This window comes from Nicotiana tabacum, chromosome 1, assembly GCF_000715075.1.
Source record: "Nicotiana tabacum cultivar K326 chromosome 1, ASM71507v2, whole genome shotgun sequence".
Taxonomy (NCBI): domain Eukaryota; kingdom Viridiplantae; phylum Streptophyta; class Magnoliopsida; order Solanales; family Solanaceae; genus Nicotiana; species Nicotiana tabacum.
In genome coordinates, this window is record NC_134080.1 from 221,234,496 (window position 1) to 221,258,386 (window position 23,891).

General features: G+C 39.4%; 1 protein-coding gene and 1 long non-coding RNA gene across 2 annotated transcripts; both read right to left on the reverse strand.

Moving 5' to 3' along the window:
• Positions 1 to 2,152: 2,152 nt before the first annotated feature.
• On the reverse strand, positions 2,153 to 2,761 carry LOC142164853 (uncharacterized). Its single transcript, XM_075223594.1, has one exon. It carries the CDS (start codon positions 2,759 to 2,761, stop codon positions 2,153 to 2,155), a length of 609 nt encoding a protein of 202 aa, XP_075079695.1.
• Positions 2,762 to 18,997: 16,236 nt separating this feature from the next.
• LOC142163781 (uncharacterized) lies at positions 18,998 to 20,837 on the reverse strand. The gene is made up of 3 exons (XR_012694684.1): positions 20,727 to 20,837; positions 20,328 to 20,395; positions 18,998 to 19,267 (listed from the first exon to the last, which is right to left on the reverse strand). It is a non-coding gene; the product is annotated as an uncharacterized LOC142163781 (long non-coding RNA).
• Positions 20,838 to 23,891: the final 3,054 nt, after the last annotated feature.

A 23,891-nucleotide genomic window follows, 5' to 3' on the forward strand; every position in this document is an offset into this window, starting at 1 on the left:
GCTATAATAAAAAATAAAAATAAATATATATATATAAAAAAAAATAACTACCCATTCAAATTGGGTGGGAGTAGTTTTAAAATTATTTTAAAATTAAAAAACAAAAATAAGAAAAATAAATTACCTATAATAAAAAAACGAAAAAAAAAGAAGAAAAACTACTCATTCAAATCGGGGAGTAGTTTCAAGTTGGAGTTTTTTTTTTGGTAACTAAAACTTTTATTTACCAAGTAATATTTATAAAACATTTCCATTCTTTAGTTTGATCTTGGACACAAATCCCAGATTCAAACTGTACCTCTTAATACTATATCTTCTAACTACTATCCTAATTACATATCCATGCAGACATTAAGGTAGTAATTAAGAACTAATAATCTCTTCTTCAACCTTTGCATCATGCTGCCTCGATCATGAATTTCTTGAACTAGTTGTCGAACAATTGCTTCAACGCTCCTCTATTTCTCTTGGAATATCCTTGAGTTCCTCTCTTGCCATATGCAATAGACTGTACCAGCTAGGGTCATTCCGTACACTTCTGTTGTAGAGCTCCTTCCTTTGTAATGACTTGCAGCACATTCTAACTCTTGTCCCATTCCATCACTTGCCTCTGTAGTCCTTACCACTACAATAGTGTTCTCCATATTCTTGCTGAGTAAGAACATTTAAAAAATAAATGCTCAATGGTTTCTTCTGCTTTGTTACATAGTATGCACACTGTATTCTCAACACAGCCCCATTTGTTTAGTCTATCTCGTGTTAGCAATCTTCTGTGAGCAGCCATTAGTAGCGTAAACTTCCATTTAGGCAGTCCTGCATTGTTGCATATAATTCTCCTCCATGAAATTTTAGTAAATTCTCCTCGAAGCTTCAAATACATTGCCCTGGTTGAAAACTTGTCCATCTGCATAAATTCTTCTTCTGTCAGTTTTATCTTCCTTTTTGCTAAGGTTCCAAAGTAGCTTACATATAGATGCTTTATTCCAGATTCCTATGTCCAGTATATTCAAACCTCCAGCTACTTTTGGCCAGCATAATCTGTCCCAAGCCAATAATGCTTTCTTTGTGACTTCTACCCCTCCAGTCTATAGAAATCTCTTGCATATACTCTCTATTACTTGGATCAATTTCTTTGGCAACATGAACACTTGTGACCAAAAAACTTGTATAGAAAACAATACACTCTTGATTAGTTGAATTCTGCCTGCATAAGATAAGAATCTAACAGTCCATGATTGAATTCTTCCCAGCATCTTTTCTATCAATGGTTGACATTGTACCACTGATAATCTTTTAGTACTTAGGAGAACCCCTAGGTACCTCACAGGCATTGATCCTTTACAAAAGCCTAGGATATATAAGATCTCCTGTTCTGTATCCTCACTAACTCCACCAAAGAAGACTGAGCTCTTGCTCGTGTTTGCAACTAGGCCAGAAGCTTTAGAGAATTCTTGAAAGCATTAATAGAGTAGTTGTACAGATATAGTGTCACCTCCGCAGAAAAGCAACAGATCATTAGCAAAACTGAGTTGTACTATGTTCATCTTAGCATACTTAGGATGGTAATTGAAATTTGGATTCATCTTCAATGTCTTCAGTGTTCTTGTCAAGTACTCCATAGCCAATACAAATAGATATGGAGACAATGAGTCTCTTTGCCTCTGTCCCTTCCTTGCATGAAATGGTAGTGTATGCTGCCCATTGATAATGATAGAGTAAGATACACTCCTCACACACTTCATGATCCAGTTGACAAATCTCCCAAGCATTTGTAAATTTTCCAGAACTTGTTCCATATAATTCTAGTCAATAGAGTCATAAGCCTTCTTCATATCAATCTTCATCATGCATCTTGGTGACACACCCTTGACTAATTCATGATTGGGTATGGCATTATCATTTATTAGCCTCCCTGGCACAAAGGCAGACTGGTTTCTATCTACTATATCATCCATTATTCCCTGCAGTCTATTTGTGATCACCTTTGAGATTATTTTATATAGTATAGTACAACATGATATTGGTCTGTACTCAGTAATACTAGTAGGATCCTTCACCTTTGGTGCAAGAGTCATTGTTGTAAAGTTAATAGGTTGATAGAGCTCAGAGTTTATGAAGAAATCCATTACTGCCTCTATCACTTCCTCACCAATCATAGGCCAAGCCTACTTATAGAATAAAGCATTGAACCCGTCGCAGCAGGTGCTTTGTTGTCTCCAATTCCCAGCAGTGCATCATATACTTCCTCTTTAGATACATATTTCACCAATTGAAGTTGTTGTTGTCTGTTCACCAGGGATCCATCTCTCATCATTACTTGATTTATAGTTGGCACAGTTCCATCTGATGATCCCAGTAGTTGTTTATAAAACCCAAGTACTTCTTCTTCAATATCTTGATTGGATTGTACTGCATCTCCATTAGCCTTTGTTAGGCTCTTTATTTTATTCTGGGAGCATTTATTCTTCATACTTGCATGAAAATAAGTTGTGTTACCATCCCCTAATTTCAGCCAATTCACTATCGATTTTTGTTTCATAATGCTTTCTTCTACCCCTAGCCATTTCTCTAGTTGAGCCTTCATATCTTTTTCTACCATAATCATATCTTCCTTCTGCCCAAGGTCCCTCATTTGCTCCTGCAGTTCTGCAAGTTGCTGTCTGCATCTGTTTATCTTCTTATCTACTTCATTATATTCAGTTTTATTAAGTTCCTTCATTGCTTGTTTCACCCTCTTTAACCTGCACCATACACCCTTCATTTTATTTTCCCCATTTCCCTTTTTCTATTCTTCCTTTACTCTTGTAAGAAATTCCTTATGTTAAGCTAAATAGTTAAGAAACTTGAAAGATCTTGGTTCCCTTTCTTCATTAGCTTCAAACTTGATACTCAAAGGAGAGTGGTCTAAACATCCTGGATCCATTACTCTTACTTCTAGTTGTGGCATTTGTAGCATCCATACAACATTTACTATAACTCTATCTATTCTGCTATAAGTATGTCCATTGGTCCATGTGAATCTCCTTCCAACAGTTCTAATTTTTGTTAGGCCATTTTGCTCCATAAAGTCATTGAGATCCCTGACTTCAGCCTCTTGTACAGGTTTGCCAACTGGTCTATCCTCTTGTCTTCTAATTGTATTATAGTCCCCCATTATCAACCATGCTCCTTGTTGTATATTGCTCCACCCATTCAATTCATTTCAAAGCCTTCTTCTATCTTCAATTGTATGTAATCCATACACTACAGTAAAGGTAAATCTCAGGTTCATACCTATTAGGTGAACTTCAGTATGAATTATTGGTCAGATTTCCCCAGCTCTCTACATTCCACTTCATTACAATCCCAAAGTACCCAAATTCTTCCTCTATCACTATACTCATAGTTGGCTAACCATTTCCAGCCTGGAGTGATTCTCCTTATTACTTTTGTATCATTCTACTTCTTTATTTTGTACTCTAGTATTGCAATTATACTTATTCTATTACTTTTAATAAACATCTTGACCTCTTTTTGTCTAGGGATCTTGTTCAATCCCCTTATCTTCCATGTAGCAAGAATCATACTGGGATGAATAGGTTTTGATCCCCTTCTCCTACTTCTTCATTGCTCCTCTACTTGTTTGTGCCTTCATCTATTGCTCTGTTGTATGCTAGCTGCAAACCAGTCTCTGCCAGAACATTGAAACCATTTATCATGCTGATAATTCCATTCTCGGGCTTCTCCCTACTTTTAGCTACTGACAGTAACTTTCCTCCATGCATGTTCCTATTGTTTGCTTGGTCCTACATTGTTTCCTTGTGTCTCATTGTAACCAACTATTTCCTTGTCTTTGTTTGCCTCTACCTTCTGCTGATTTCCTTTTTCATTTTGAATCACCTTGGGCTGCCACTCTTGTTTCTGCTTCTGCTTCCTTGTATTGTCCTTAGTGATTTTTTGCTCTCCTGCATTACATTGATGTCCCACTTGAATACAAGTAGTACAGAATACATGAACCTAGTCATAGGTCACCTCTTGCACAAACACTCTTCCATTAGAATCTATTAACTTAACTGATTTAGGAAGTTCTTTAGTAACATTGTGATGACCCAAAAGGTTATCACTTGTGTTGCAATAAAATTATACGTTCCGAGGCCTTAAAAACCTCCCTTAGCACCTCCTCGATTTGCATGCATAGTCCGGACACGTAGCCGGAAAGCTTAAATGAGAAAATCTGTGAAAAATGATAAGTTTTGACTATAAAATGAATAAATTTGACTTTGATCAACGTTTTGGGTAAACGGACCCGGACCCATGATTTGACAGTCCCAGAGGGTCCGTAGGAAAATATGGGACTTGTGTGTATGCCCGATATTGGATTTCAAGGTCCCAAGCCCGAAAAATGAATTTTCTAAAGAAAATTATTTTTTGAAATTGTTTAAAGAAATTTGAAATGAAATTTTCTTAGAACATGATGGTATCGGGCCCGTATTTTGGTTCCGGTGCCTAGTACAAGTCTTATATATGATTTAAGATGTTTCTGTGAAATTTGGTGAAAAACGGATGTCATTTGACGGGATTCGGACTTAAATTGCGAAATTGGTGTTTAAAGAAGTTTTGAGAAAATTTCATTGATCTCGAGATTTAATTTGATGTTCATGATGTTATTTCGATGATTTGCTTACACGAATAAGTCTGTAGAATATTTTTGAGGTTTTGTGTACACTTGGTTAGGAGCCCCGAGGGCTCGGGTGAGTTTCGGGTAGGTTCTGGGATGCCTTATGCCTAAAAATACAGTTGTTGCAGGTTTAGAGAAAATTAGCAAGTCTCTGAACCCTCTAGTGCGGTCCCCGAGAAATTTGTGTGCGACCGCGGAAGGGCCAGTGCGGCCCGCGTGAGGTTCGTGTGGTGCGCGGTGGAGACTGTGCGGCCACGATCGATTTCGTGCGGTCCGCACAGGGGAACTGGGCTACAGTACCCTCAGGAAGGATTGTGCGGCCGCAGTCCATTTTGTGCGATCCGTACAGGGGGTCTGAGAGGGGTATAAATAGACGGGATTTTCAGTTATTTTTCATTTTTCAAAACCCCAAAACCTAAGAGGCGATTTTTCAAACGACCTTTCTTTTTCAAATCAATTGTAAGTTGTTTTTAACTAATTTTCTTCAATCATTAACATCTTTTAACATGATTTCAACTTCAAATCCATGATTTTCATGGGGGAAATTGGGTGTTTGGGTAGAACCTAGTTTTTTTAAAAAAGAAAAGGGATTTGGACCTCGATTTGAGGTCTGATTTCAAAAGAAATTACATATTTAAGCTCGTGGGGGAAGGGGTAATCGGGTTTTGACCACGTGGGCCTGGGGGCAATTTTGACTTTTTGGGTAAAACTTTGGAAAACTCATTTTCATGCATTAAAATTGATTCATTTAGCGTTTATTGATGTAATTAAGTAACTTGTGGCTAGATACGAGCGAATTGGCAGAGGAATCAAGGGGTAAAACTATAATTGAAACTTGAGTTGTGTTCGAGGCATCGAGGTAAGTGTTTGGTATAACCTTAGCTTGAGGGATTAGGAGTCAAGTCCTATTTGCTATGTGATTATTGTTGAGTGCGACATATAGGCATGGTGACGAGTATATATACATTGGTGTCTAGCATGACCGCGAGTCTTATAATGTGATTTTCATAATTTCGTTGAATACACTATGCTTTAGAAGTGATTTCTATTGGTTGTGAAAAGTTGAGGAAGTAATTGTGACTTTTGAACATTGAGGAGCATTGACTCAAGTTATATTTCGTATTGCGAAAGTAAATGAGTTGATTGAACCCTTTGGAGCATTGGCTCAAGTGGTAAAGTGAGTTGTGAAGTAAAAGTAAAAAAGAGAAAAAGTTATTAAATTGTTCCCTTGCTGGGATATTATTGCTTTATTGGTTATCTCCCTTGCCGGGATGTTGATATTGTTGATGATGTTCCCTTTCCGGGGTTTAATTGCTTAATTATTGTTCCCTTGCCGGGATTCCTATTACAATCTTGTTCATTCCCTCGCCCCATTGTTGTGATTGTTGTTTGGGTGAGGAACAATATTAAAGCACGAAGGGTGATGCCGTGTATTATTTGTTTTGTGAGGGAAGAGTATAAAGCACGAAGGGTGATGCTGTGTATTGTTTGTTTTGTGAGGTAAGAGTATAAAGCACGAAGGGTGATGCCGTGTATGATGATGAGGAAAGAGTGCAAAGCACGAAGGGTGATGTCGTGCCGCACGATGTACCATACCGTGCCGATTCTATTGATTATATGGTGAGCAAAGAGAGTAAAAGCACGAAGGGTGATGCCCTACACATTTTTATTATATAATTGCTTGGGTGTGGATGAGAGTAAAAGCACGAAGGGTGATGCCGTGCATTTATTGATTTCTGATTCCTTATTGCTATTCGAGTTATGTTGTTTCCTTCGTTATTGATGTCTCTTTATTTGGAATTTTTATCTCCCCCACAGCATGCTCCCCTCCCATATTGATTGGTTATCCCTGTATTTCTTTCCGTTGTATATATATATTTGGACTGCACGGGTTTATTTGGAAGTCTGGTCCTAGCCTCGTCACTACTTTGCTGAGGTTAGGCTAGGCACTTACCAGCACATCGGACCGTAGTTGGAGTGCTTCCTTCACTCCACCCGGAGATCCAAGGTAGACCTGCAGGCGTCCGCAGGCCCTGGCGTCTCCCTCTATCTCTATTTCCTGTTTCCTTTATCTTTTATTCAGAAACAATGTACTTTTGTTTTCTTTAGACCCTGTATGTAGTAATCTTAGACTGTCTGTGACACTGTGACACCAGATTTTGGGTATTTGAGAATTTAAAAGTTGTAATAGACGCTGATTTTTGATATTTCATTGTTATCTTCCGCTTAATTATTTAAAGTTCCGCTGTTTTCATGTTGTCGATTGTATTTGTTAAAAAGAAGTAATTTGTTAATGAAGTTGGTAGTTAAGGGTTGTCTTGCCTAGCTCTCATTAGTAGGCGCTACCACGACTCCCGAGGTTGGTAAATCCGGATCGTGACAAGTTGGTATCAGAGCTCTAGATTACATGGGTCTTATAGTTCATAGACAAGCTTAGTAGAGTCTGAAGGATAGGTACGGAGACGTCTGTATTTATCCCCCAGAGTCTACAGAGTTAGTAAAACTTCACATTTATTCTTTTATATCATGCGGTTTGGTTCCTCAGTGCTAATCAAACTTCTACTCTGTTCTTTCGCAGATGGCAAGAACACGCGCTTCCTCATCCACCGCTCAGCAGCCCGGGCCCCCAGTAGTAGCTCCCACGAAGGGCAGAGGGCGAGGCAGGGGCATAGCTCAGCCCCGAGCAGCAGCACCAGTAGCGGAGCCTCAGGTTGACTTTGATGATGAGGTTCTAGCCCCAACAGTTCTGGTGGGCCCAGCTTAGGTCCCAGAGAGGTTTATTGTACCTCAGTTTTTCAGGATGCTCTGGTCCGATTAGTGGGCCTCATGGAGAGTGTCACCCGAGCAGGCTTGCTTCCTGTAGTACCAGCCATCTCTCAAGTTGGAGGAGGAGCCCAGACTCCTGCTACTCGCACTCTGGAGTAGGTAGCTCCCTAGATTCAGACTCCAGCGGTTCAGCCAGTTGGATCAGTTCAGCCGGGTGTGGTAGCTCAGACCGGCAATGGAGCAGCTATGTCTGCCGATGCTTTGTGGAGGCTGGATAGGTTCACCAAGCTCTTCAGTACTACTTTCAGTGGTGCATCTACTAAGGATCCCCAGGATTGTCTAGACAGCTGTTATGAGGTTCTCAGGAACATGGGGATTATTGAGACCAATGGGGTTTATTTTGCTACTTTTCGCTTGTCTGGATCCGCCAAGACTTGGTGGAGAGATTATTGCTTAGCTAGACTAGTCGGATCACCAGCCTTGACTTGGGAGCAGTTTACCCAGCTATTTCTAGAGAAGTTTCTCCCCCTTACTCAGAGAGAGGCCTATCGGAGGCAGTTTGAGCGTCTCCAGTAGGGTTCCATGACAATTACCCAGTATGAGACCAGATTCATCGACGTGGCTCGCCATGCTCTTGTCATACTTCTTACCGAGAGAGAGAGGGGGTGATGAGGTTTATTGACGGTCTTATTCAGCCGATTCGTCTTCAGATGGCTAGGGAGGCCGGGAGTGAGATCACTTTTCAGGAGGCGGCCAATGTGGCCCGTAGAGTTGAGATGGTTCTATCGCAGTGAGGTGGTCATGGGTCAGACAAGAGGCCCCGTCATTCAGGCAGATTTATTGGTACCTCGTCTGGAGGTAGAGATTCATATGGTAGAGGCCATCTTCCTAGTCCATTTCAGTCAGCACTTCAGGTTTCCCACGGTGCTTCAAGAAACCGTGGTCCCCACATGTAGTGTTCCGATCAGCAGTCCTACAGTGCACCACTTGTTCCTATCAGTGCACCGCCACTCCAGAGCTTTTGGGGTGGTCATTCAGGCCGTTAGGGCCAGCAGTTTCAGCAGTCGAGGGCTTGCTACACTTGTGGTGATATGGGTCACATTGCTAAGTTTTGCCCTCGAGCACCGAGTAGCTCTCAGTATCAGAGTTCTCGTGCCATGGTTCAGGCACCAGGTGTTCCACAGCCCGCCCAGCCAGCTAGAAGTGGGGGTAGAGGTGCTAGAGGTGGAGGTAGAGGTACTAGAGGTGGAGCTCAGGCCGCTAGAGGTGGAGGCTAGCCAACAGCAGGCCCTCTCAGAGAGGTAGTACAGTGTGGTGGGGCCCAGCCCCGATGTTATGCTCTTCTAGACAGGCCCGAGGCTGAGGCTTCAGATACAGTTATTACAGGTACGGTTCTGGTTTGTGATAGAGATGCTTCAGTGTTATTTGATCTAGGGTCTACATACTTGTATGTGTCATCTTATTTTGCACAGTATCTGGTCATGCCTAGTGATTCATTGAGTGTTCCTATATATGTGTCTACACCGGTGGGTGATTCTATTATGGTAGATCAAGTCTATTGCTCTTGTATAGTTGTGATTGGGGGTCTTGAGACTCGTGTAGATCTCTTGCTTCTGGACATGGTCGATTTTGATGTTATATTGGGGATGGACTGGTTATCACCTTACCACGCTATCTTAGACTGTCATGCCAAGACTGTGACATTAGCCTTACTGGGTTTACCTCGTTTAGAGTGGAGAGGGACTCCTAGTCATTCTACCTATAGTGTTATCTCTTATGTGAAGGCTTGGCGTATGGTCGAGAAGGGGTGTTTGGCCTATTTAGCATATGTTCGTGATTCTAGTGCCGAGGTTCCCTCTATTGATTCAATGCCCGTTGTTTGTTAGTTTCCTGAGGTTTTCCCTTTAGACCTACCGGGTATGCCACCCGACAGGGATATTGACTTTTGCATTGATTTAGCTTCGGGCACTCAGCCCATTTCTATTTTGCCGTATCGTATGGCCCCGCCTGAGTTGAAAGAGTTGAAGGAGCAGTTGCAAGACCTACTTGAGAAGGGTTTCATTAGGCCGAGTGTTTCACCTTGGGGTGCGCCGGTGTTATTTGTTAAGAAGAAGGACGGATAGATGAGAATATGTATTGATTACCGGCAGTTGAACAAGGTTATAATAAAGAATAAGTATCCATTGCCAAGGATTGATGATTTGTTTGATCGGTTTCAGGGTGCCAAGGTATTTTCGAAGATTGACTTGAGATTTGGCTATCATCCGTTAAGGATTAGGGCATCCGATGTCCTTAAGACCGCATTTCGCACTCGGTACGGGCACTATGAGTTCATGGTGATGTCATTCAGATTGACAAATGCCCCAGCAACTTTTATGGAGTTGATAAACCGAGTGTTCAGTCCTTACTTGGATTTGTTCATGATAGTCTTTATTGATGATATTTTGATCTACTCCCGTAGCCGGGAGGAGCACGAGCAGCATCTTAGAGTGGTTCTTCAGACCTTGAGGGATAGTCAGTTATATGCTAAGTTCTCGAAGTGTGAGTTCTGGTTGAGTTCAGTTGCATTTCTGGGTCATGTTGTATCAGCTGAGGGTATTCAGGTTGATCCGAAGAAGATTGAGGCAGTCAAGAACTGGCCTAGACCAGCATCAGCTACAGTGATTCGAAGTTTCTTGGGATTGGCAGGCTACTATCGTCGGTTCGTGGAGGGGTTTTCATCTATCGCAGCCCCAATAATCAGATTGACCCAGAAGGGTGCCTAGTTCAGATGGTCGGACGAGTGTGAGGCAAGCTTTCAGAAGCTCAAGACAGCTCTGACTACGACACCAGTGTTGGTTTTGCCCACAGATTCAGGGCCTTATACAGTCTATTGTGATGCATCTCGTATTGGACTTGGTGCACTGTTGATGCAGTATGGCAAGGTCATTGCTTATGCTTTGCGGCAGTTGAAGATTCATGAGAAAAACTACCCGGTTCATGATTTGGGGTTGGCAGCCATTGTTCACGCATTGAAAATTTGGATACATTATCTATATGGTGTGGCATGTGAGGTGTTCACGGATCACAAGAGTCTTCAATATTTGTTCAAGCAAAAGAAGTTGAATTTGAGACAAAGGAGGTGGTTGGAGTTGTTGAAAGATTATGATATCACTATCTTATATCATCCGGGAAAGGCCAATGTGGTGGCCGATGCTTTGAATAGGAAGTCAGCAGTATGGGCAGTCTTGCTTATATTCTGGTTGGTGAGAGACTACTTGCTTTGGATGTTCAGGCTTTGGCCAATCAGTTCGTGAGGTTGGATGTCTTCGAGCCCAGCCGTGTGCTAGCTTGCATAGATGCTCGTTCTTCGTTATTGGAGCGTATCCGTGATCGGCAGTATGATGATCCCCATTTGTGTGTCCTTAGAGACACGGTGCAGCGCGGAGGTGCCAAGTAGGTTACCTTAGATGATGATAGAGTTTTGAGATTGTAGGGTCAAGTTTGTGTGCCTAATGTGGATGGGCTCCGAGAGTTGATCCTAGAGGAGGCCCACAGTTCTCGGTACTCTATTCATCCGGGTGCCACAAAGATGTATCAGGATTTCCGGCAGCATTATTGGTGGCGTAGAATGAAGAAGGATATCGTTACGTATGTGGCCCGGTGTTTGAATTGTCAGCAGGTTAAGTATGAGCATTAGAGGCCTGGTGGAATGTTTTAAAGGATTGAGCTTCCCGAGTGGAATGGGATCGGAGTACTATGGATTTCGTTGTTGGACTCCCACAGACTCGAAGGAAATTCGATGCAGTATGGGTTATTGTTGATAGTCTGACCAAGTCAGCGCATTTCATTCTTGTGTCAGTCTCCTATTCATCCAAGAGGTTAGCTGAGATCTATATCCGTGAGATTGTTCGTCTTCATGGTGTGCCTGTGTCTATCATTTCGGACCGAGGTACGTAGTTTACCTCGCATTTCTGGAGAGCAGTTCAGCGAGAGTTGGGCACGCAAGTTGAGTTGAGCACAACATTTCATCCTCAGACAGATGGCTAGTCCGAGCGGACTATTCAGATTCTTGAGGACATGCTTCGAGCCTGTGTCATCGACTTTGGAGGCTCGTGGGATCAGTTTTTGCCTTTAGCAGAGTTTGCCTACAACAACAGCTACTAGTCGAGTATTCAGATGGCTCCTTATGAGGCTTTATATGGTAGGCAGTGTCGGTCTCCAGTTGGATAGTTTGAGCCGGGAGAGGCTCGGTTGTTGGGTACGGATCTGATTCAGGAGGCCTTAGACAAGGTCAAGATTATTCAGGATGGGCTTCGTACAGCTCATTCCAGGCAAAAGCGTTATGCAGACCGCAAGGTTCGAGATGTGGCTTTTATGGTCGGTGAGCGGGTATTGCTTCGAGTGTCGCCTATGAAGGGCGTGATGAGATTTGGGAAGAAGGGCAAGCTTAGCCCTAGGTTCATTAGCCCGTTTGAGATTCTTGATCGAGTGGGAGAGGTGGCTTATAGACTTGCATTACCGTCGAGCTTATCAGCTTTGCATCCAGTGTTTCATGTGTCCATGCTTCGGAAATATCATGACGATCCGTCCCACGTGTTAGATTTCAGCACTGCCCAGTTGGACAAGGACTTATCTTATGAGGAGGAGCCGGTGGCTATTCTGGACCGGCAGGTTCGTTAGTTGAGATCGAAGAGTTTTTCCTTTGTTCGTGTTCAGTGGAGAGGTCAGCCTCTTGAGGCATTGACCTGGGAGTCCGAGTTCGATATGCAGAGTTGTTATCCCCATATTTTCCCCGACTCAGGTACTTCCTTCTTCTGTCCGTTCGAGGACGAACGATTGTTTTAGAGGTGGAGAATGTGATGACCTTTGTGTTGTAATGAAATTCTACATTTTGAGGCCTTAAAAATTTCCCTTAGCACCACCTCGATTTGCGTGCGTAGTCCGGGAGCGTAGCCGGAAAGCTTAAATGTGAAAATCTTTGAAAAATGATAAGTTTTGATTGTAAAATGAATAAATTCGACTTTGATCAACGTTTTGGGTAAATGGACCCGGACCCGTAATTTGACGGTCCCGGAGGGTCCGTAGGAAAATATGGGACTTGGGTGTATGCCCGGGATCGGGTTTCGAGGTCCCAAGCCCGAGAAATGAATTTTCTAAAGAAAATTGTTTTCTGAAATTGTTTAAAGAAATTTAAAATAAAATTTGCTTAGAACATGATAGTATCGGGCCTGTATTTTGGTTTCAGCACCCGGTACAGGTCTTATATATGATTTAAGATGTTTATGTGAAATTTGGTGAAAAATGGATGTCATTTGATGTGATTCGGACTTAAATTGCGAAATTGATGTTTAAAGAAGTTTTGAGAAAATTTCATTAATATCGAGATTAATTTTGATGTCCATGATGTTATTTTGATGATTTGCTTACACGAATAAGTTCGTTTGATGTTTTTGAGGTTTTGTGTACACTTGGTTAGGAGCCCCGAGGGCTCGGATGAGTTTCGGGTAGGTTCCGGGATGCCGTAGGCCTAAAAACACAGTTGTTGCAGGTTCAGAGAAAATTAGCAGGTCTCTGAACCCGCTAGTGCGGTCCGCGAGAAATTTATGTGCGACCGCGTAAGGGCCAGTGCAACCCGTATGAGGTTCGTGCGGTGCGCGGTGGAGACTGTGCAGCCGCGGCCGGTTTTGTGCGGTCCGCACAGGGGCACTGGGCTACAGTACCCTCAGGAAGGACTGTGCGACCGCAGTCCATTTTGTGCGGTCCGCACAGGGGGTCTGAGAGGGATATAAATAGACGGGATTTTCAGTTATTTTTCATTTTTCAAAACCCCAAAACCTAAGAGGCGATTTTACAAACGACCTTTCTTCTTCAAATCAATTGTAAGTCGTTTTTAACTAATTTTCTTCAATCATTAACATCTTTTAACATGATTTCAACTTCAAATCCATGATTTTCATGGGGGAAATTGGGTGTTTGGGTAGAACCTAGTTTTTTTTTAAAAAAAATAGGGATTTGGACCTCGATTTGAGGTCCGATTTCAAAACAAATTACATATTTGAGCTCGTGGGGGAATGGGTAATCGGGTTTTGGTTCGAACCTCGGGTTTTAACCACGTGAGCCTGGGGGCGATTTTGACTTTTTGGGTAAAACTTTGGAAAACTCATTTTCATGCATTCAAATTGATTCATTTAGCGTTTATTGATGTAATTAAGTAACTTGTGGCTAGATACGAGCGAATTGGCAGAGGAATCAAGGGGTAAAACTATAATTGAAACTTGAGTTGTGTTCGAGGCATCAAGGTAAGTGTTTGGTATAACCTTAGCTTGAGGGATTAGGAGTCAAGTCCTATTTGCTATGTGATTATTGTTGAGTGCGACGTATAGGCATGGTGACGAGTATATATACGTTGTGTCTAGCATGACTGTGAGTCTTATAATGTGATTTTCATGATTTCGTTGAATAAACTATGCTTTAGAAGTGATTTCTATTGGTTGTAAAAAGTTGAGGAAGTAATTGTGACTTTTGAACATCGAGGAGCATTGGCTCAAGTTATATTACGAATTGCGAAAGTAAATGAGTTGATTGAACCCTTTGGAGCATTGGCTCATGTGGTAAAGTGAATTGTGAAGTAAAAGTGAAAAAGAGAAAGAGTTATTAAATTGTTCCGTTGCCGGGATATTATTGCTTTATTGGTTATCTCCCTTGCCGGGATGTTGATATTGTTGATGATGTTCCCTTGCCGGGGTTTAATTGCTTAATTATTGTTCCCTCGCCGGGATTTCTATTACAATCTTGTTCATTACCTCGCCCCATTGTTGTGATTGTTGTTTGGGTGAGGAACAATGTTAAAGCACGAAGGGTGATGCCGTGTATTATTTGTTTTGTGAGGGAAGAGTATAAAGCACGAAGGGTGATGCCGTGTATTGTTTGTTTTGTGAGGAAAGAGTATAAAGCACGAAGGGTGATGCCGTGTATGATGATGAGGAAAGAGTGCAAAGCACGAAGGGTGATGCCGTGCCGCACGATGTACCATACTGTACCGATTCTATTGATTATATGGTGAGGAAAGAGAGTAAAAGCATGAAGGGTGATATTGTGCACATTTTTATTATATAATTGCTCGGGTGAGGACGAGAGTAAAAATACGAAGGGTGATGCCGTGCATTTATTGATTTCTGATTCCTTATTGATATTCGAGTTATGTTGTTTCCTTCGTTACTGATATCTCTCTTTTTGGAATTGTTATCTCCCCCACAGCATGCTCCCCTCCCATATTGATTGGTTATACCTGTATTTCTTTCCGTTGTATATATATTTGGACTGCATAGGTTTATTTGGTAGTCTGGTCTAGCCTCGTCACTACTTCGCCGAGGTTAGGCTAGGCACTTACCAGCACATGGGGTTGGTTGTGCTGATACTACACTCTGCACTGTGTGCAGATCCAGGAGCAACTTTCGGACCGTAGTTGGAGTGTTTCCTTCAGTCCACCCGGAGACCCAAGGTAGACCTGCAGGCGTCCGCAGGCCCTGGCGTCTCCCTCTATCTCTATTTCCTATTTCCTTTATCTTTTATTTAGAAACAATGTACTGTTGTTTTCTTCAGACCCTGTATGTAGTAATTTTAGACTGTTTGTGACACTGTGACACCAGATTTTAGGTATTTGAGAATTTAAAAGTTGTAATAGACGCTGATTTTAGATATTTCATCGTTATCTTCCGCTTAATTATTTAAAGTTCCATTATTTTCATGTTGTCGCTTGTATTTGTTAAAAAGAAGTAATTTTTTAATGAAATAGGTAGTTCAGGGTTGGCTTGCCTAGCTCTCATTAGTAGGCGCCATCACGACTGCCGAGGGTGGTAAATCCGGATCGTGACAAACATCTACTTTAATTAAGACTCTAGCATAGGAAATTCGATCTAGTTGAGTTGTAAATGTATCTGCATATAGTGGAACTCCTAAGCTACTACAAATTTTGCTTAGTGGCTTTGCTCCCCAACAGTTAAGAGGAATGTTTGGGAACCTTACCCAAACATGAATAATCTGTAACACTTCCTTATTAAAGTCAAAAGCAGCAGTCCATACTTTCATTATAATTGACTTGTTGTTTAACATGTGAGGTCTAGAATATAAAACTTCATCTCTATCATTCATGGAATTGAATTTTACAACAGAGTATCCATCATTATGGAAGTAAACTTTTGGCTTCGTTGCAAAATTCCATTCAAACGCAATGAATCTCTCCATAACACCTATAGTTGGGGTACTTCTAACTACATATAGAATCAAAGCTTGTTTCCACTTGTGCGTTTCCTCTTCTACTTCTTCCTTACTAAATTCAACTATTACCTCACCATTTTTAATAGTTGGAGCAATGAAACTCAGATCCATCCCATTCGTCGCCATTCTGTTCTCTACAAATAGATTTGTCCACTTCTTTTGCTCTGGTTCCATCTTCTCATTAATTATTGCATTTTGTCTCTTATCCGTGATCTCCTTGTCCTTAATTTCCCCAGATTTCCCAGCAATTGCACCTGAATTACTCACATGCATGTCGATTTTCTTTGGCTTTGTAGTCACCTCGATTAATCTACCTTAATCAGATTTCTTCTCACTCAACATTATCGGATTAATGTTCATATTAGGAGGAGTTTTCATACCTTCCTTCATAGCTGTTAGCGATGGCCACTATTCCATTGAATTTTCATCTTCAATTTGTGAATTCTGAGTTTTCCTTTCATTACTCTGAGTGTTACTGCTTGTTCCTACTAGATCCGTCCTCTGAATCACAACTGAATTTTTCTTAGGTCTGCCCTTCCCCATTGATGAACAACGTACGTTAGCAACCACGCTTATCGTGCGCTGAGAGCAAACGAGAAGAGAGCTTTTTTAGTTTCAAGTTGGAGTTATAAATTATTTTAAAATTAAAATTAAAAATTACCAATCAAATTAGGGAATAGTTTCAAGTTGAAATTTTAAAATAAAAAAACTTTTGATTGGAATTGTGAGGGGTGTGTGTGTGTGTGTGTGTATATATATATATATATATATATATATATATATATATATATATATATATATATATATATATATAAGAGAAGTAAATAATTATATGATGCCAAGTGGTATAACCATAAGACAACAAGTGTAGATTTTTAGGACAAAGCTCCAACAAAGTTGGTACTTTAAAATTATTTTATAATAAAAATCGAAATAAATAAAAAATTGCCAATTCAAATTGTATTTATTCATTAAAATTCAAACACTATTATTGAAAAAATATAATAAAATTTATTTTAAAAAAAATAATCAAGAGTAATAAAATATGTATACATTGGATAGTATAATAAACAAAAACACATAACGAAAAAGTTATTTGATGACATCATAATTCCCTTTAATTTAGTAGAGATTATTCATTAAAATTCTGACAATATCTATTCTAATTATATAGAATAGGAGAAGCAAATCATTGTGATGATTCCAAATGTAACATAAAAAAATTAATAAAGTGTCAAAATTTAGGACAAAGCTCCAATAAATTTGGAGATTCAAAAATTATTTACAAAGAAATATGATAAAAATAATAAAATTAACTACTCAAACATGGATGATATAATAAAGATAAATACATAACAAAAAATTTATTCAATGACTACATAAGTCCTTATAATTTAATCGAGAATTTTTTCATTAAAATTCAAAAACTATTATTGAGAACAATAGAATAAAATTTAAAATAAAAATTATCTCAAGAGTAATAAAATATATATCTTCTATTATATTACAAAAATAAAGTAGCAGAGAAAAATATTAAATAAAGAAATATTCTAATAAAAATTTATATTAACAATGTAATGATACTAAATATAGGATGATATAATAAAGAAAAATACATAACAAAAAAGTTATTTGATGCCTGTATAAGTCCCTTTAGTTTAATAGAGATTTTACTCCTTAAAATTTAGACAATATTATTAAAAACAACAGAATAAAATTTAAAATAAAAAAATATTTCAGCAGTAATAAATTATATATTTTCCTTATATTACAAAAAGAAAGCGAGCAGACGAAAATATTAAACAAAGTAATATGCTAATAAAATTTTCTATTAACAATGTAGTAATACTAAACATTGGATAATATAATAAAGAAAATTATAGAACAAAAAAGCTATTCACAGACTATAAAAGCACCTTTAATTTAATAGCGATTTTATTATTGGGTATATCGTATTGACAAATAAGATGATACTTGAAATTTATTAAAGCGATACGATCTAATAGGATCAAACAAACCCGATCACAATTAATTAATATTTTTTTAATATTGATCGCACATCGCGCGGGTACGACTACTAGTATGTACATAAAATACCTAGTTTGGCGAAGAGATCATGAGTTCATGTGCCCCATAAAATAAGCTATAAATCCGCCCCTATTTCTAACCAATATAAATACTAGATACCAATCACTAGAGGCATATGCAGGAATTTTTGTAAGCGGTGTCATCAGTAGACGTAAAAAAATAAATTAATTAATATAATATTATATTTTAAAACACTACCAACAAAAAAAATATCAACTTTCAAGGAAGTAGCAGCGTTCCTCAAATTTAAAAATATCAACTAATTCAGTGTTTTGATAATGTCTAACAGGCTAGCGGTTTAAATCCCTTTGGGCACGCATTGTTTTTACTTTTTAAGATGAGGCATAAAAGTATTAAAATATATCAAATGAGCCTATGAGGTTCGAACTCGCAGCCTATTGATTTTATTGTTTTCTTGTTTCTTCATTTGAATTATATATAAATAATTAGTAAAGATTTTTGATGAAGCGGTATGACGTGATACCGCTTGGGCTAAAGTAGGTCCGCCCCTGCCTATCACCTCAGCGAACTAGTACAAATACTAGATATCTTTGTATAAGCAACCAGGCAAGAAAACATTCATATTATGAATTTAAGTTATATATACATGGTGTAACGACCCGATCGTTCGTTCTGAGAGTTATAGCCTCGTTTCTCCCATTTTTGTTTCTTTATGTGTTGTTCAGCTGTGTTGAGTTCTATCGAGTTGGTAGGTTTGGGTTCAGAGTAGTTTTGGAGTGAAATGATCACTTAATCTCTTAGTTAGAAAGCTAAGTTAGAAAAATCAACCGGAAGTTGACTTATGAATTCGGATTTGGATTTTTATGATTTGGTTAGCTTTGTTGGGTGATTTTAAACTTAGAAATGTGTCCGGAATGTAATTTAAAGGTCCGTGGTAGAATTAGGCTTGAATTGGCGAAAGTTGAAAGTTTAGAAGTTCTTAGGCTTGAATTCGAGGTTGATTTGGTGTTTTGGTGTTGTTTTGGGTGTTCCGGAGGTTCGATTAAGTTCTGGTAGTGATATATGACTTGTTGTAATTATTGGTTGAGGTCTCGAGGGCCTCGGGTGAGTTTCGGAGAGGTTTGGGTTGTGTTGCGCTTGTTTTTCTTATGTTTCGACGTCGTTTTGTCGCGACCCAAATCCCGGTCGTAATGGCGCCCAACACACTACTAGACAAGCCCGACCATTATTCAACACTTAACCCAATTTATCAAAAATAGCGGAAAGAAATATCAATTAAGCAAGATTAAAGTACTGAAAATTTTAACAAAATACACAATATAATCTCACTAGGGCCCGGTGTCACGAATTTGAGCCTCTAGAATACAGAATATCATCCTAATACACGGTATATCCAAATTCCGATAATGCGGAAATAAAGAGATAGGATAGGAGGGAGAAGATCAATGGCTGCGAACGCCGTGCAACTAACTCGATACTCCCAAAGGCTGGATCTGCTGATCAACTGGATCTACTGAGCCTGAGACTGCCCTGGATCTGCACACAAGGTGCAGGGAGTAAAGTGAGTACTCCGACCCAGTGAGTAATAAAAGTAATTTCAGTCCGAAGATAAGAAAATCCAGTAAATACACAAAGTAAGTTACAATCCGAATATACAGCAACATATGGAACTGAGCAGCTAAACACCAGTATAAATACAAATACATGAATGCAATGCAATGCATATGATGGTACATTCCAGTACCCACTGCGGCGTACAGCCCGAGCCATCCATATTTATTTATCGTCGACGGCGCTCACTGGGGGTGTGTACAAACTCCGGAGGGGCTCCTACAGCCCAAGCGCAATATATTGGTCAGTCATTGTTACCTAACTGGTCAGCCATTGTTACCTGACCAATTTATATCATATAGTGCCATTGTTACCACTGTTCAAGTATATCATCCAGTGTCATTGTTACCACTATTTCAAGTATATCACACAGTGTCATTGTTACCACTGTTTCAAGTATATCACACAGTGTCATTGTTACCACTGTTTCAAGTATATCACACAGTGTCATTGTTACCACTGTTTCAAGTATATCACACAGTGTCATTGTTACCATTGTTTCAAGTATATCACACAGTGTCATTGTTACCATTGTTTCAAGTCACTTTATAATCAGTCCAGAAAATAATATAATAAGCCCCTTGGGCATTTACAAAACAGAAGTTCCCAGCCCGGAATACATTTAAAAATATCATTTAAGTTTTCAACACTTAGAATTATGGCTGAGTTTGCAAAACAGCATTTAAAACCTTAGACTGAAATTAAATGATATGCAAATCATGCTAAGCAGTAATATCAATCCTCGAAGGATTTTACAAATCGGCACAAGGCCCCAAACATGGCATCAAGCCCAGTAATATCAATGAAGTATGTGTATCAATCACCAGTATAGTATAAACATCACACGGGATGGACCAAGTCACAATCCCCAATAGTATCCGACCCCGCACTCGCCATGGAGTGCGTGTCACGCCTCAATATAGCATTACGATGTGAAAGTCCGGGGTTTCAAACCCTCAGAACAGCATTTACATCTATTACTCACCTCAAGATGGCCAAAAGTCTACTCCGCGGTGCCCTTTCCTTTCGAATCGACCTCCTTGCGCGTCGAATCTTGCCAAAACCACAAGGAATATATTACAATAGGCTAAGGGAATATAACCCAATCAAAAAGACTCGAAAAATATCGAAAATCACGAAATTTGCAAACCCGAGCCCCGGGACCACTTCTGGAAAAACTACGAAAGTCACATCATCGGATTCCTCGTCTCTCCACGAGTCCGTACATATAAAATTTACCAAAATCGGAGTTCATTTGACCCCTCAAATCACCAAATCTTATTTTCAAATCCCTAGGCCTAAATCCTCAATTTTTCTACAATTTTCATGCTCAAATCCATACATAATTGATGTACTTAACTCAAAATAGGTGGGGATAACTTACCTTCACATTGATGATGAAAATCCCCTCTTGAAGCTCCCCAAAAATCGTCCATACTTTGAAGAAATGAAGAAAAGTGAGCTAAATCCGTGTATAAAAGAATCTGTCTGTGCTTCGTCGAGTTGTACCTTGCACTTGTGCTATACAAGTTGTACATCCTATTAAAATTGTTCTTTGTCGGGCACCTTCTGTTTAAACACCCATAACGTCTTGTATAAATATCCAAATGACAAACGGTTTGAAGATTTAGAAACTAGACTCAAAGATCTTTAATTTGATAGGTTGTACACCATATAACTCTTTATATATCCCGAGATATGAGCTTCTAAAGTGCATCGTAAATTCTGCCGAAATTGCTCCAGCAGCCCTTTTCGATCCATCGTAACTTTCTGAGATGATATCCAAATCGCAAATGGTTTAACATTCCGCAAACTAGAATTTATGGGCTACAACTTTCATGTTTTGTACTTTTTCTGATTTCTTATAGATTACAAGATATGAGCTTCCAAACTTGACTACTCGCACCTAAAATTTTCTGGGCACAGCAGAATTTTCTGCAATTTTCTGCAATTTTTCCTAAGTCCGAAATCACTCCGAGACACCTCCGAAACACTCTCGAGCCCTCGGGGCTCCAAACCAAATATGAACACTAACTCTAAAACATCACACTAACTTGCTCGAGCGATCAAATCGCCAAAATAACATCAAAATCAATGATTTGAGCCTTAAATCCAAGAATTCTTTCAAATTTCATAAACTTTCAAATTTTCCAATTTAAGGCCGAAACCCGTCAAACAACGTCCGTTTGTAACCAAACTTTACAGGAAGCGCTTAACCAACATATATGACCTGTACCGGGTGTCGGAACCAAAATACGAGCCCGATACAATTACTTTCTGATCAAATTTCATTTTCATTTTCCTTAAACATTTTCAGAAAATAATTTCACGAAAAAATTCATCTCGGGCCTGGGACCTCGGAATTCAATTCCGGAAACATGTTCAACTCCAATATTTTTCTATGGACCTTTCGAGACCGAAAAATTACGGGTCCGAGTCCGTTTACCAAAAATGTTGACCAAAGTCAACTTTAACAATATTAAATATCAAAATTTTTCAAATTTTTCCCATAATTCATATATTTCAACATAAAGATATTCCGGACACACTCCTAAGTCCCAAATAACCTAACGAAGTTATCCAAACCATAAAATTCACATTTCGAATCCGATATCAAAATTTCCACTTCCGGCCAAATTTTCTCAAAAACCTTCAATTTTCCATCTTTAGCCGAATGGCTCCAAAATGACCTACGGACCTCCGAATTCACTTCCGATCGCGCTCCCAAATCCAGAATCACCATATGGAGCTACTCCCCATCTCGGAATCCCAAACGGACATCAATAACACTGAAATGCATTTTAAACCAAACTGATGCAATTTCTTCTAAAATGCTATCTTCCACAATAGGCGCCAAAACGCTCTCGGGTTATCCAAAACCCGATCCGGGCATACGCCCAAGTCCGAAATCATCATACGAACCTTCTGGAACCTTCGGATCCCAATTCCGAGGTCGTTTACTCAAAATTCCAATCCTAGTTCATTTCTTCAATTTTAAGCTTTCAAAATGAGAATTTCTATTTAGATTTGACTCTAAACTTCTTGAATTTTAATTCTGACCATACACACAAGTCAATATACCTGAGATGAAGCCGCTCATGGCCTCAAACTGCTGAATGACGCACCGGAGCTCAAAATGACCGGTTGGGTCGTTACACGTTTCTTCAAGCATAAATGATATTATATTGAACAAATGAACTCCGATTTCTTTTTTGATTGAAGCATTAGATTCGTATCGTAATTACGGACGTGTAGCAAAAAAAATCATCGAATTTGGACATTATATGAGGATTTTAGGGTCATTTTACTAAGAATTAGGTTGCCAGATTTTTCAGATTAATTACGGAATTGCCACTGACGGGTATTTAAAAACCTGCACTATTTTCAAATATTAAAACCAACATATCTCATTCATTATAAGGTCAAATTGAGTGACTCAAAAGCCTAACTTGACTATAATTTTACAAGGAGTCCATTGGAGTTATAAAATATGAGTTTAGGAATCATTTGGCACGAGAAACGAGATAGAATAGCTGGCAGAAAAATATATAAAACTAAGGTTTGTTCATTCGGTCATATTTTGAGTTGGGGAGCTCGAATTTTGGGCAATTTTGGAGGTGATTTTCACCATATGGATTGAGGTAAGTGTTCTCTACTTGCTTTTGGTTATATTTCATGAATCCATATTCGTTTTTGGGATTTAATTTGATGATTTCAAAGTGAAATTGAGGGATTTGGGGTTTGAGTTTTGGAGAGTTTTAAGTGAGGATTTAAGGGACTAAATGGAGTCCGATTTTGACGAATTTTATATGGTTAGACTCGGGAGAGGATGAGGATTATTATTCTGCCATTTTTGACTGATTCCGAAATGTGGGTCTGGGGGCCGGGTTTTGGCCGATTTCGGATTTTTGGTATATTTTATAGTTTTTATTGTGGAATTCGATTTTTTAGCACATGTTGATGGTATTAATCTGATTATGGTTAGATTTGGAGCTTTTGGAGACCGAGTCCATAGACGAGGGCATCCCGGAGTAGGATTTTACACTGTTGAGGTAAGTAACAGTTTTAACTATGGCTTTGAGGGTATAAACCCGGAGAATTTGATATCGTGTCACTGTTTGGAGGTGATACTCACGCTAGGTGATGGGCGTGTGGGTGTATACCTCGAGGGATTGAGACTTGGTCCGTCCCGTGAGGCTGTGAGGCCTAATAGCTATTATTTGTGGTTATGTGTTTACTTGTTGTCAAACTTGTCTACCTTCATGTTAGAGATCATGATTAGGCTTTATTCATGCTCACATTATTTGTACTCAATCATAGAAATTATTGTACATGTTTACCTCAATCTCTATTATTTGCTAATATGCTGTGATACTTGATGTGGGTGGTGTCCCCTTATTTATTAATGATGGTGAGGCTAGTGAGGTACATGATTGAGTAAGACCGAGGGCCTCGTTGTGAGGATATTAATACCATAGCGCGTGAGTTGTTCTCGTAGCACGTGAGTTGACCGTGCGGGTCCGGGTATTGATACCATAGCGCGTGAGTT